Genomic DNA, 14,710 nt, shown 5'->3' with positions numbered 1-14,710 from the left:
CCAGTCTGTAGGATCTTATTTGTCAACTGTATGCAAGAACTGGGTGATAATGAACAAGAGAGATTATAGGTGATCTCAGTGACCAAATTTGAATACTTGCTGATGATTTTCTTTTTTTTACATTAATAAGAGATGTGAGCAAATCTTCAAAGATTCTGTAAAACTTTCAAAGCGGTGACACACATTACATTCCCTTGATTGTGAAGCATAGACTTTGCGTAACTGACAGTTATATGCTTTGAAAATTTCTGACCTAAGATACTTTTTGCTTTCATTCTAGACCTTACCTTTCCCTTTTCCCTCCTCCCCTTGTCTTTTTGTCCAAAGAAAGCTATCCATCCTGGTGCTGGTTATGAAGGTGTCTCCGAATATAAGTCTGTTGTTTATTATCAAGTCAAGCAACCTTGCTGGTATGAAACTGTAAAGGTAAGAGCGTGTAATTTACAGTCTTGCTTCCTTTGTGTAGAAAATGGAACTGATTTAAAATCAGTAGGTGCATCAGTAACAGAATGTCCTGTAAATTGACTGGAGATAGAGAATGCTGGTGTTGCATTTTTCATTGTATTATCATGTGCAGGTGTCCATTGCAATAGAAGAAGTCAGTCGTTGCCATTTAAGATTCACTTTCCGTCATCGGTCATCACAGGAGTGTAAGTATCAGAAAAGAAGATCTGCAGGAGTACTGTACTCTTCCTACTCTCATTGAGATTTTCTGAGTATTCACCAAAGTTCTAGTGCTTGCATTTTTACTTATTTCCAGTGTTGTGGATTTTCTTGCAAGCAAAGAAAAAGAATTCAAACATTTTACAGCCTTAAAAAAAGGTTTGATGCTGGTTTTGTTCTAAAACTGAAATTAGATAGGGAGCAACGTGTTAGCCCCCTTGACAGACAATTGTCAATGCTTATTGATGCTTTGGCTTCTCAGCGTATGGTGGTGTTTTTAATTTATTTCAAGGCCTTCACAAAATTCAGTGCAAGGCCTGGTGGGCTTCTAATGGTCTTCCTAGAGGAGGATTCCTAATTAGGTTAATGAAAGGCTAATGAGAAAGTTAAAGACAGAAGTTTCATCAGATGACTTCAGAGCCCTGAAACAAGATCAATAATGTGAGACTAAGCCCTTGAAAGGCTCTCAAAAAAATTATCTTAAGGTACCTGGGAGATGCAGTGACATACATCCACATCCATACCTCACAAGCAAATTTGCAAAATCCCAACGAAAATATCTATAAAATCGTATATGTCCATCTAGCAGCACAATTAACCACTAAAATTGTGTGGCGAGAGATGCTTCAGAGAGGACGTTTTTCTGTGTAGTTGCAGATACCTACGAAGTGCCTTGAGATGAGAGGGAAAGAGACCGAGCGCTTTCTACTGTGGATCACGGAGTTTGCTAGCTCCATCGCATTATCATGTGATGCTATTAAATAACAAAGCTGCATGTAGCTAGAGAGCTGCATTATGGATAGTATGGGCATAAACAAGATGATTCCTAATAAAGATTCTTCTTTCTGTTTGCAGCTAGGGATAAGTCCGAGAGAGCTTTTGGCATGGGCTTTGTGAAGTTGATGAATGCAGATGGAACAACACTGCAAGATGGCAAACACAATTTGATTGTTTATAAGGTAGCTTGGGCATTTGCAGTCTTCGCTTTTGTTTAGCTAATCAAAACAATGCTCTTGGCTGACTTTTTTCCTAGCAATGTAAACATCATTGCAGAGATTTTTAATAATTTTTCTAGGATAATAGGACAGTAATCTTTTGTTAAATAAGTCACCCTCAGCTCTGCTTTCACTGATGGGTTTTCTGACTGCAGGTACACAAATCTGGTACAACCTTGTACCTATCTTCCCCTCTAACATCATTCACCTAGAATGAGCATTTTTTCTCTAACATCATTCACCTAGACAGCGGGCAACAAACAGGCCTAGTGAACACCCGCTTTGGAGGATCAGTGTGTGATGGGAAGAGAGACCTGGTGCCTTTAATCACACTAAGAGGAAAAAGTTAATGCATTGTAGTAGAAAGCTACAAGTGAGAGGGGGGAAAAACCCTCCTAAACTCTGTGGCGTGAATCACTCTGAAAAGAGCTTAGTTCATTGGCAGTATGGACAGCTTCTATTCCCTAAAGTTAGAGGCCCAAAACAGACAATGTGAGTAAACAACTGTAGACATGAAAAGGTGTTTAAAGCCCTCTCTGGCTGTCACTGTGTTGAAGTGTATCTGCAGTTGAGCACTGCAAGAGGTCAGATGAGGTGTGTTCAGTGTGAGATAACCCTTGTCTTTGCTGGTTCAACCAACAGGGTGATAACAAGAAAATGGAAGATGCTAAATGCTATTTAACTCTTCCTTGTACCAAAATGGAGATGGAGGAGAAGGAGGCCCCCTCGGGGAAAAATCTGCACCATCTAGCCAACTTCACACCCACTAAAGATAGTACAAAAGACAGCTTCCAGATTGCCACTTTGATCTGCTCCACCAAACTTACCCAGAATGGTAGGTCTTGCATTAGCAGCCTGGTGGTATCATGCTGTATATTTGAAGTAAAGAGGGCACTTTCTTTATGCAAACTCTTTGGTGTTGCAGCATGTGTGGGCATAGTGCTTTAGCTTTAATCTTGCGGTTTCATGTGTCAGTGGCAGCCCAATCCCAGCACTGTTGGCATCATGTTGCCAGTACAAGCTACAAAGATGTTTCGAAGCCCTTAGAGACCATGTTGCATGAATATTTTATCCAAACTACCAATGTTAAATCTAACAGGTTTGTCAGCGTGTATAGAAATGGCACCCGTCAGTGACAGTCTATATGTGTTTTCGGAATCCTTTATGTTTAAGGTTAATTATCTTCTTTCCTCTGCCTGTTAAGAATGTAGCAATTAGAACTGAACTCTTCAGCATGCTGTTACGCAGTAACTCTGCTTTGCATGCTGCCAAAGTGGTCAAAATGAAGGATGATGTATGTATGTGAATGAATCCAGTACGTGCGGGTAAATGATGAGAGGTTTCCAGTAGCTCTGGAAGGCTCTTGGTATAACATACTCTCTGACTTTGGGAAAGAAGCATGTGAAAAGGACACCAGCTGTGGCTCCACAAGGTGTACCTGTGTAGCTGCTGGGAGATGGGCATGAGCTTTTCTGCTTGCAGTTGGAGCTTGGCCAGTTAGCTTAAGCTAAATGCCATACTGATACATCCACGTGCATGAGGACTGAATCTGACTTTCGTTATCCCGTCTGACATGCAGGCCAAGTACATTTGCATCTTTCTGCCCTCCTGCATGTAACCTCGGTTTCTGAATGTGGCATTCTTTGTCAAGGCTGTTAAGTTTCACATGTATTCTTGCATCTGAAGGTAGTAAATGAATTTAGTTTCAGAACAGGGATGATGTACATGTTTCATTAACATGGAAGATGTGTGTGAAACCTGGTGGACTCCTTTGAAAGCCTCAACTGTAGTTTGTAACTAAACTTGAGGTCCTGGAATGTCCCAGAACTATGATAAACAGCTCTGCAGCTTAGTGTTGTTTATACAAGAGGTTTCGATTTTAACTTTAAGAACCATCTCCAGGAGGCTGCTCTAAAGTAAAGTCATGCACTCTAATAAAATTCCTAGCTTGAGATATCTTCTCTTGAGTGAATGAGAAGCCTGCAAAATTGTCTACCAAATGCCTTGCGTTATCAAATTACACCGAGGTTTCAATTTATAGCAAAATTTAACTTTCTTGCCAAGACAAAAGAACCATCTCAAGGTAATATTCTATACATCAGTGTGACTTTTCCTTGTAAGCTGATTCTAAAAATAAGCTCTAGTACTTGTTCTGTATTGTTCTGCAGCCATTAAGTCAGCTGTGTTGTTGTAATCTGTTTCTAATTGCTGATGTTCTGTCCTTGCTAGTTGACCTGCTGGGTTTGTTGAACTGGCGATCTAACTCTCAGAACATAGCTCACAACCTAAGGAAGCTAATGGAGGTGGAAGGAGGAGAAATTGTAAAGGTACGCATCAAGATTTGAGTCTCCTTGTTATGCAAACACTTATGTACGTGCTTGATGTTGACCTTGAAGGGTTGTAATTGTGTTGTACCCAAAAGCTCTCTATATAGGCTAGGAGAGCTGTCTAGCTGCTGAGCAACAGGAGAACAAAAGGTATGCTTTGCCCCAAGAGCTCTTGTTAGTGGAATTCACCAGAATTACAGAAGTTAAATGTTACCAGGATCGGGGAGATAGTGGTGACTTTATTTTCCCCTGTATCCTTATGAAATAGAAGATACATTCAAAGCCTAACTGTAAATTTTCAGTAGTGGCTCTAGGCCTCCTTTGTGAATAGGGACTTGTTGTAGATCTAGGAACAGAGTGCAGAGAGGGCCCAAAGAGCTTATAGTCAGAGTACCGTGGGGAATAGACCTGAAGCGTGCAGAAGCGCCACAGAAACTAGTCTGCTGAAGGATTTAGGAGGTAAGACTTCCTATGGTTCCAAGTGTGGATCTTCTGGGATTACGCAAGGTCATGGTTTTACTTAACTGCTGAACAACTGAAGTAAATGCTGTGTCATTGCAAACCAGTCTTTGTGTAATATGTCATGCCTTAGTACAGTGTATGTGGTTGATTTGGCCCAGTGCAAGCTTAAACTATATGGACAGAATTAAATGTCTTCAATAGGTTTCTTGCCAGGTAAAAAGGCAACAGAACAGAAAAGAAAGTGGGGCCATTCAGAGCTGATAAGAAAAGATCCTCCTTGCTATAGTGAGGGAGAATAGCGTGATGATCATGGCAAGCATGTGAATGAATAGAGGACTAAGGTCCCTTTTTAAACGTTCTTTCATGTACAGCTTTTACAATTCAACTGAGCTAGGCTGGAAGGGGAAAAATGATGCGAAAGAGTAGGCTCTTGTGCAGGATTCCAGAAGCAGTAGTCTTTCCCCACCCTTTTACTGTTTTTTTTTTTCCTCTAGTTTTTGCAAGACACCCTTGATGCACTTTTCAACATAATGATGGAAATGTCAGAAAATGAAACCTATGACTTCCTTGTGTTTGATGCACTGGTGAGTCTGTCTTTTTTTTTTGTGGATTTAGAGTGTTTGTTTTTCAGCCACACTTTCAGTCTGTTCCTGGTGCTTCCTTTAGATGAGTGATTGGTATTTTGCTCTGAGAAATAATTATTTTTAAACACTTCTTAAGGCATTTTCAGGAGCTAGGACTGAGATACGCATTGAGCTTTTTAGTGACCACAGTGAGAACAGTAATGACCATTTACATAATTTATAGTAATTTCTTCAGATAACTTCTTGTGTTAAGGCAATTTACAAAAGAGGAAAGCCTTATTATCTCTCTGAAGCACAAAGTGAAATGATTTGTTCAGGGTCATGATGGTGGAGGATTTGTTGCTATGGTAGGAATAGAATCTACGCACCCTAAATCCTAGCCCAGTACTTAGGCAGTAGGGATGACTGCTGCTCTGAGCCTTTATAGAAGGATTGTAATGACTGAGCAAAAGACTTCACGAGGAGTTTTCTGCATCTTTGGAGAGGCTGCTCAGTATGTGTGTGAAAGGCACTGACTTTGGTGTGCAGTAACAAAGTTGTGTGCTTCATGCTGATCAACAGATACGTACTTGACCGTTCAGGGAGAAATGTGAAGTCAGAAGTATTCAGCTGACATTGATGGGGGGACTGAATATAGGGGGACAGAATGTCCTGGCTCTAATGCATGTCATTCTAGTAACAGGGCTAAGTGTTTGCTATGAGTATAAATGATCAGAATCTCAAGTTCTAGCTTGAAAAGCATAATTTCTTATCTTTGAAAAACCACCTTCAGCAGCTCTGTGCCTATTTAACCTGTGCTATGATAGTGTCACGTAAAGACTGTGAGTAGTGCAGCTTCCTGTATCACCATTGTTGCTTTGTGGAGTAGCTCCCTCTACCTCTAAGATTTCCTATCTAAATGCTGCTATGACCTACCTTCCCTCTGAGCAATGAGTAGTTGCACACACCACAGTATTTAGTCACTATTAGAATACGAACACCACTATCTGTAGCATGAATGCTCTTAGAAAGAAAAACATACAAAAACCATGACCCAGCAAAATAAATGACATGCAATTAGAGACTGAGTTATGTTTGTGTTAGTTAGAGGTTGTGCGCCTCTGTACATCTGTTTCCTTTTGCATTTTTGGCAGGTATTTATTATTTCTTTGATCGGAGACATCAAGTTCCAGCATTTCAACCCTGTACTTGAAACTTACATTTACAAGCACTTCAGTGCAACCCTGGCATATGTGTAAGTATTGGTAACCACAAACCCACAGGCTGTCATTCAGACTGTCTCACTGATAATTTTGGCAAACTACGCTAATGTGATAAAGGCAGCATAGATCAGATGACAGTGTTCTGCCCTATTCTTCTCTGCTTTCAGGAGAGAAAGAAACCTTGTAATTACTCCTTTTACCCTGTAAAAACTTGCTATTATAAGAATTATTTCTGTAATGAAAAGACACTGCTGTCGTGGAAGATCCTGTATCAGATTGTGATTCAGACTCTCTGTAGTCCTCTGTGTGTGTATTTGTGTTGTAAAAGCCTCTTCATATTTTTCAACCTGATTTCCTGTTGAACAGAGGTTCATGCAGTCAGTCAGTATACATCTCTCCCTTATGACTTTTGAGTGCTTTGGTCTAGTATTGCTGTAAAAGATTGGTGGGGGGGGTAGGGGGGGTGGTTATGGGTAGATGAAGAAGGCAATGGAAAATATTGTGAGTCAGTATGTGGGGGGGGGAGGCAGGGTGGAAATTGATGAAGGAACACAAATTCATAAGAAATCTAGTCTGATAGGCATTGCTGCTCATGGAACTGTTTTGTTTTGCTAGTATCTGCCTCAACCTTTTCAATCCATCCCACCCCAAAAGTACTTTGAGCAGAAGAAAGTTTTAAATAGTCTGTATGCTTTGTACTCTGTGCTACAATTCTACGGGTACATTTGAATGGGGAGCAGAAGCAGAACCATACGTGGCTGAAATAATATGAACGACATTGTGGTTGATGGTAGCAGAGATAAGAATGGTGTTCACCTCCACTGTCTGCCTACAACCAGGCAGGTTGAGGAGGCCACAGACTTCAGAAAAGGGCTAAACGTCATAGTGGAGTTTAAACATGCAGATTACATGAGATTACACATAAATATTGAAACTCTCTCACAAAGACTGTAATTTGTGTAGAAGAAACTTGCATTTTTCACACTTGGATGTATGGGTATGGACAGTGGGAGTAACTCTGTTTCCCTGTAGCATTTTTATCTGTGGAACTCAAAATAGTTTAAAAAATTCATCTCACAATCATTAGTCCTGTTTTATCAGGGAAGGAAAAAGCTGATGTGCAGAATTTATTTAGGTACATGTGAAAACTTAGTCCTTTTGGTCAACCTGTTGACTTAATGTGCTTAAAAGTGAGGCATTTGTTTAAGTCATGGCTTAGTCATGGCTTACATTTGTTTAAGTCATTAGCTAGTCATGGCTTACATGCCCAAGGATACCCAGGAAGTTGATGGAGAAGCCAGGAATAACACCTGGATCTCCTGACTTTCCAACTGCTAGATCTAGCACCCCTCAACCCAAAGGTCATTACCCTCATGGTAACAGGCAACCAAAAAGTTAAAACTGGGGCCAATAGGGAGGGCAAAACCAGAAAACAAACTCCTCTTCCCCTCTAAAAATCTCTTTGTATTTTTACTGATATGCATGAATTCCTAGTCCTGAGTATTCAGCCTCTTGATGGCTGTCAACCTAAAGGTAATTCTGTGAGGAAACTCAATTCCCCAAAGCTCTGAAGTCCCCATCTCCTGGATTGCTTTCTTCTTCCCTGCCCTGGCTACACAATCACTGCTTGCATAGGATTTCCTTTCCTTCTTCCCTGTAACCTATGGAAGAATCATCATTCTTATGTCTCTTTACTATACATTTATTTGTCTGATTAATGAGCACACTGTATCTTAGCTTTGTTGTTCCCTTGCCTGCCTTTCCAGCTTAGCTTGACAATGTGATATCTGCATAATGCCAAGTGGATTATAATGTTATATAGCATCCTTCGTGTGCTCCACATGCCAGAATTTGACAAAGCAGGGAATTGGATGCTGGCAGTGTGGCAAGTAGAGCAAGCAAGTGCAAAAGCTGTTGTATACTTGATTATCACTCACACACTGCTTTGGGTGCTGTGAGTTGTTTAGTGAAGAGAAGAGAATTTTGCCTGAATATTAACTGCCATAGCACTCAGAAGATCCTGATCTTCTGATTCAGCAGAGACTAGGTAGCAAATACTCATAATGTGTTCATGCAACTTCTGTCCACAGTTCTCAAAGCATTCAGCAAGTACTGCTTCAGAAGAACTTTGTGCTCCACACACGTGAGAATGCTAACACGTGGAGAAGGTGTCAGTCCACTTTCAGTAGTAATAGGTTTTCCAGCTTCCTGAATGCTTCTGCTTACAGAAAAGGAAAAGCAGATCAAGAAGCTAGAATTTGTAGACAAATTTGTAGACTATTCTGAGAATTCATGAACTGGTTATGAAAATCTGGCATCCCATGAAGCCAAAGATTTCAGAAGGAGAGAGGCTGTGAAGAGTCTGTTATCTATTTATTAGACTGTAGTTCCTCTCTGGAATAAAGAAGCTGGGCTTACACAGAAATTTAACTGTGTCTGTATTTATTCTCCTTTTTTGTTTTATCTTCAAAGGAAACTCACCAAAGTACTGAACTGTTACGTGGGAAATGCTGACGACTCCAGCAAGACAGAATTGCTATTTGCTGCTCTGAAAGCCTTGAAGTACCTATTCCGATTCATTGTTCAGTCACGAATATTGTACCTGAGGTGAGACCAAGGTCATTGCCATCCTTATGTCTCCTTTTGGAAGTCAGTGGAGTTACTTCCAGTCAACACCACTGGAGGGGATATTCTTCAGCATATCCTCTATCCTTGGATTATTAAGAAGAGTATTTTTGTGCCCTTTGTCTACAGCTGGAGAAAATAAGTTAAGTAAAAATTGCAATACCTGATTTGAAGAGGAGAATCCTTTTAGTCACCTGTAGCATGCCATAAGCAGCATATGGTAGTGCTGAAAAGGAACCTGTTATTTATTAAAAAAATTAAAACATGGAGTGACTTCCTCATTTTAAGAAACTTTAAGAAACGAATGCACACATGGTTACTTGTTAGGTGAGGTGAGGGCGACACATTGTCTAGTTAGGATACAGTCAATGACAGTGGTTTTACCGTACGCTCAGAACATGTTTTCAAAGATTTACAGTGAATGTTTGGGATCCTTTCCTTATGTTCATTCTGGCTTTTTTGTTTAATACAGAATGAGCTACTTGATTCTTGGAACCCAAGCAGAGTTTGATGCAATGGCAGTTTAAAAAGTGCAGCTTTTCCCTTATGACAGATTTCAGCAGGAAAGTACTGCAGAATCCCCGATGCCATTTTTATACTCATGTCTTTGTAGAAGGAGATTGCTTTAAGATGTTGTTCCACAGGATAAAATCCATATTTCAGCTACTATGACACTGTTAGCCTAGATTTATGTGTATAACTAGCTCTTTCTGTTCTTTGTAGGTTTTATGGGAAAAGTGAAGATGGGGATGAATTTAATGATGCAATACGCAAGCTGTTCCTCTCCTTCAATGTCCTCATGGACCGGCCTTTAGAGGAGGCTGTCAAGATTAAGGTATGCATAATTTGCAGGGAGAGGTAATATCTTTTATTAGATCAAGTGATACAGTCCGAGAGGGAGGAGGCAGAAAAAGGGGCAAGCTTTGAGGCATGTAAAACCCATTGAAATGAGTCACACCACCTCTGAATGTCTGTTATAATGAACTGTGTGTGGCAGGAAAGGAATATTTAAAGCCCAGAGTTTATCAAATAAAGATGAGAGGTGTGGCTTTGCTGAAAACCCTTCAGCACCTGCTAGGCTGAAAGCTGACAACCAATGAAGATGTAATCTACTGCAGTGTGGAAGACACTTCAACCAGTAACACCAAGCTTGATGGTGATGGAGATAGAAACGTTAAACTACTGCAAAAAATCTATGTAATGCTGGGAATGAAAGTAATGAAGAAACACATGGTTTCTAAATGTATCTTAGATTTTATACTTGCTTGTTTTGCTGGTGTCAGCTGGATTATGAACCTTCTGTTTGTGCTCTGGGGAGGAGCAGAGCAGCCGTGCAGTGAGGCTGCTAAATTGCTAAGGCAATGAGGCCTTTAGATTGCATTCTTTATTTCAGTTCTAGCCAACTTACTTTTCTCTGTTTGAAGGAAAGATTGATTCTAAACTTTTAATTAACACTTGGGTGATTTAAAGCCCAACTTTGATTCTCATGCCATCAGAGTACCTGCTGGCAGCAGCCATAAAACATCACGGAGAGACCTTTGGTTGCTGTTGCACCTAGTTGTCTGGATGCTACATTTATGAAAGCCATACTACTACCTAGATAACTTATTAGTGTGTATGCAGACATGCTGAAGTATGCAGAACACTGAGTAGGTTTAACTGGCTAGTGCTTTTCATGTCAGGCTATAAGGAGCTTAATCCCTGGAACTGCAGGATGTTTGCAAAAACTAAAGAACTTGGCTATGAATCCTTTCTCCTTCACCTTTTCCGCTCTGCACTGCAGATGTGTGGTTGCTGGGGGCTCTTTGGATGCATAAATTTGATCTTAAGCCAGTTCTCTACAGGTGTCCGCATATTTGCTCTTGACAAAAACTAGATTTGCCATGTGAGCTAGGGGCATTGTTGTTGAGACTTTACAACCTTTTAGAATGAACTAACTCAGTTTCCATGTGTGTTTCATGTACTTGGTTTTTTTTCTTGCAGGGTGCAGCTTTAAAGTATTTGCCAAGCATCATAAATGATGTCAAACTAGTATTTGACCCTGTTGAGCTCAGGTAACTATATTAAGTTTATTTGTCCTCTAAACCCAGCTCATCTGTTGGGAAGAATTTTGGAAACTTTCCTAAAAACAGCCACTGATTATGACATGATGATGCTTGTACTGTGCATGAATTTGAGGAAGCACTTGCAGGGCTTTAAAGGAAGTCAGTTTAGTTCAAAGGAATGTGTGCATCTCAACTGCTCTTTCTTAGGCACTTTGGGATTTTACTGCAAACCAAAATTTGAGGACTGGGGAGTGATATGTTGAAATGTTGTGCAAGTTTCCACCAATTCTGAATGATTGCTTTAGAGGTAAACTGAAATGTGTGACAAAGGCATAGCCTTGGTCAGGAAAACAAAAGTTGTATTTATTCAGGAAATTCACAATGCTGTGTGGATTTCTGTTCTTTGGTGTTCATAGCTTTGCCCAGAACCTCCCAACCATGCCTCCTTGTTCTGACACAAATAATTTGCTCGTAAACAGTAGACAGACAGCAAATGTACATGGAATTTAATTTAATGGAATCTCAGATTGAAATGAGTCATCACTCTTGATGAAAGGGGCATCTGGAAGGATACGCTCTTGCCATTGTATATAGCAGTGTTTCGAGTTTCAGCAGTGGTCTGCTGAAGCTTTGCAAAATTCTGCTTTCATTTTGTATGAAAGTAAGTATGATTATCGTATGCTAGCACTGGAGGGCAGATAGTATTGTCTATTTATAAGCTTTTGTGATACATCTAGCGTGTCTTGGGATGCAGGCTTCATTTTAAGAGGTTTAAGCCTACAGTTTCTGAATACTGTTCAGTTTTACTAAAAGTCCTGTGCTGAGTTTCTTGCAAACAAGTTAGTGCTCCGTAGTAATTTGCCTGGAGACCACTTGCAGGTAACGTGTCCACACAGTGACAAAACTGCTTGACGTGCCCGGGTGCGGGACAGTGTCAGTGTAGGATGGAATCACGTTGGGTGAAAATGCTGACCATCTGCTTGCTTTGTGGTTTGCACACTAGTGTCCTCTTCAGCAAGTTTATCCAAAGTATTCCCGACAACCAGTTAGTTCGACAGAAGCTAAACTGCATGACCAAGATAGTCGAGAGTGATCTGTTTAAACAGTCCGGTAAGTAGCAAATTGAAGTCTCTGGATTCTGCGTGGGGCCACACACCCTTAAAACCAAAAATGTCTTTCAAGTTCACATGTCCTTTATGTCAATCATCAGTGGTAGTCTACCGTTAAATCTATCTTTAGAAATATTCCTTGCCATGGAACAACTGAAACTTTTTTTGCTGTTCAGTCTTTATACAATGCCTAATACTGTAGGATCCTGATCCAGTGTGTTGATTTAGAAAGAGGTAGAAGGTGAGAGTGTGCTATTTGATGCAATACATATAATTACAGGTTATTTATGACTCTCTCGAGTCTGTTAGTGGTAGCTCAAGTAGATTTAAGCATGTTTTGGTGTCCAAGATAAAGTTATGAGCAGAAGGCTACTGAGTGGTACCCATGTGTACTGAATGCTGAAGAACTTCCTGAGACCAAGAAGATATGGTGCTCTGTTTCATTTTTTAGAATGTAGAGATGCTCTTCTGCCACTGCTAATAGATCAGCTAAGCGGCCAGTTGGATGACAATTCAAACAAGCCTGACCATGAGGCCTGCTCACAGCTACTTAGCAGCGTTCTTGAAGTCCTGGATCGGAAAGATGTGGTGAGCATGAACTGTCAAGGGTGCAAATTAAGGTTAATTCTTCTTTTGAGAACTTATGGCAAAGAAATGTTCTCAGCTGATGCATTAAAGAATTCTGAAGTTCTGATGTTTACAGAAATTGTGTTGCATTGCTGTATAGTTCTTTGAATCTCTTTGCATGTAATGCAGCTGTGTCTAAAAAGGAGCCATGAAAGGTTGAATTAGTGGTTATCACTACAGTACAAAAAGCAATTACTTTCCTTTGTAGGGACCAAAATGTTATTCCCAGCTACTTTGGTGGCTTCTTGAATTATTTGGAGCAAGTCATAAAAGTATTTGGTTTCTCATTTTCTCTGCTATGAAATAGGGACAACGATCATTATTCAGTCAGGAGAATACAGTTGCTCGCCACATTAATCATGGAAATTGATTCTAACTTGCTGTGAAAAGACTAGTTTGAAGAGCTATTTGGTTTAGCTATGCCAGGATGAACTAATGAAGCTGGTATAGATCAATTATGCTAGCTCTCCACCAAGTGTATACCTGCAGTATTTGAATAGATTGCTCATGTGTTTTAAATCTCCTTTTTTGCATCCTCTAATAACAATTAACCACTGTCAGTGCAGTTCTCCCACACGAGGAGCACTCTATAGAACAGTATACATTAAGAATTGTCTCAGATTTTCCTTATTGAATATCCCCAGGGGCCCACTGCTGTCCACATCCAGCTGATCATGGAGCGCCTGCTAAGGAGAATAAACCGCACAGTGATTGGAATGAGCAGACAGTCTCCACACATTGTGAGAGCCTTTTACTTGCTTCAGTTATTACTTTACCATTTGTTATAGTGGAATTTATTCTCCTGGGAGATTTCAGTGTGTAGCAGTGGTTTATGAAATCATCTTTCCGTTTCCTGCAGGGCTTCTGTGCCACTAAAACATGGCTTTTGGTGGTTTTCTGAGGCCAGGTATTAGGATACAAATTGTCCTATTTCAGCAGCAGTTTGAACTGAGTCACAGTTGGCTGTGATTTCAAGTTCCTTTGGGCCCTTGTGCACAGAGAATTTGGTTTCAGTGCAGTTTCTAATACACAAGGAGTCTTTGCTGAAAAAGTGCTCTTTTGTCGCCTTGGCTGAATAGGATTTAATGCTGAAGGATGAGGCATCTCTAAGGGGCATTTCTGACTACTGTGTGGCATCTTAGAAGGTGTAAGCAAGTTGGTATGTTTTCAGTGACCCTGTACTTCCTGTACAGAAAGATGGAAAAATCAAGAGCTGGGCGTATATAGCAATATCTTATTTTTGATAACTCTAAGGTTAAGTTAATGCTATTACCAGTATGTCAGCTGTGAGAATTAGTTGGCCATAGTAAATTTGAAAATCATAGAATCATTTAGGTTGGAAAAGACCCTTAAGATACAATGAAGTTGTTCATATACATGTATATATTCCATTGTTTTGAGGATGTGTTTTTCTTGCAAACTGTGATCCCTGGGGAGAAAGAAAGCTATACCCAGACTTCATACTTGAAATTTAGGAAGTCTTGCCTGGTTTGGGGTAGAGGACTAAACAGTCACGCAGACTGATGTCAGGACACAGATGAGCAGGATTGTGATCAGTGATATTTGATTAGGCAGAACTCTGAAAGCATATGCCACACTTCGAACTTACAGTGCTTATACAGGAAAATAATCAAATGTTTTGGTTTTCCTATTCTAGGGTATTTTTGTGGCCTGCATGACAGCCATCCTGAGGCAGATGGATGATTTCCATTACAACCATTACATCAATACTTTCAAAACGAGGCAGGACATTATTGTAAGTCAGCCTGGCTGGGGGATTAGCTCAGTCCATAAAGAATGACAGTCTGCTTCTGAAAGGTCATTTCAAGTTACTGTATTCAGTTTGGAGCGATTATAATGCATTCATCAGCAATGACTTATGGGCACCTAGTGCCACAGCCTCTGGGGATATATTCACATCACCCCTGCTGGGTATACACAGTGGATGTTGCTGACTCAGTAGAGCCTGAGAATAGCATTGGTAGCATTGAGTAAAAACACATTTAATGACTGTTTAAGTCTGTGCAAGTAAAAAGTCAGGAACCAGAAGAGTGAATGAAGATGAAAAGGA

The 14,710-nt window shown here is 40.3% G+C and overlaps 1 protein-coding gene across 8 annotated transcripts in view; it reads left to right on the top strand.

The window, feature by feature from the left end:
- Window positions 1-14,710, top strand: part of DOCK5 (dedicator of cytokinesis 5) — a 90,205-nt gene that overhangs the window by 39,744 nt on the left and 35,751 nt on the right. For all 8 annotated transcript variants that reach the window (XR_012039717.1, XR_012039715.1, XR_012039712.1 and 5 more), the window contains exons 15-28: window positions 328-426; window positions 578-650; window positions 1,519-1,622; window positions 2,301-2,493; window positions 3,888-3,985; window positions 4,942-5,031; window positions 6,165-6,265; window positions 8,706-8,840; window positions 9,582-9,693; window positions 10,842-10,912; window positions 11,907-12,013; window positions 12,464-12,600; window positions 13,284-13,379; window positions 14,297-14,395. Coding sequence is in view for 1 of the 8 variants with exons in the window: in XM_072846426.1 (XP_072702527.1) it covers window positions 328-426; window positions 578-650; window positions 1,519-1,622; window positions 2,301-2,493; window positions 3,888-3,985; window positions 4,942-5,031; window positions 6,165-6,265; window positions 8,706-8,840; window positions 9,582-9,693; window positions 10,842-10,912; window positions 11,907-12,013; window positions 12,464-12,600; window positions 13,284-13,379; window positions 14,297-14,395 (1,515 nt within the window). In the remaining 7 variants the exon portion in view is untranslated. The remainder of the gene's footprint in view (window positions 1-327; window positions 427-577; window positions 651-1,518; window positions 1,623-2,300; window positions 2,494-3,887; window positions 3,986-4,941; window positions 5,032-6,164; window positions 6,266-8,705; window positions 8,841-9,581; window positions 9,694-10,841; window positions 10,913-11,906; window positions 12,014-12,463; window positions 12,601-13,283; window positions 13,380-14,296; window positions 14,396-14,710) is intronic.

Source organism: Ciconia boyciana, chromosome 25, assembly GCF_034638445.1.
Source record: "Ciconia boyciana chromosome 25, ASM3463844v1, whole genome shotgun sequence".
Classification (NCBI taxonomy): Eukaryota; Metazoa; Chordata; class Aves; order Ciconiiformes; family Ciconiidae; genus Ciconia; species Ciconia boyciana.
The sequence above is the reverse complement of the archived record's forward strand: the minus strand, read 5'-3'. Positions and strand labels throughout refer to the sequence as shown.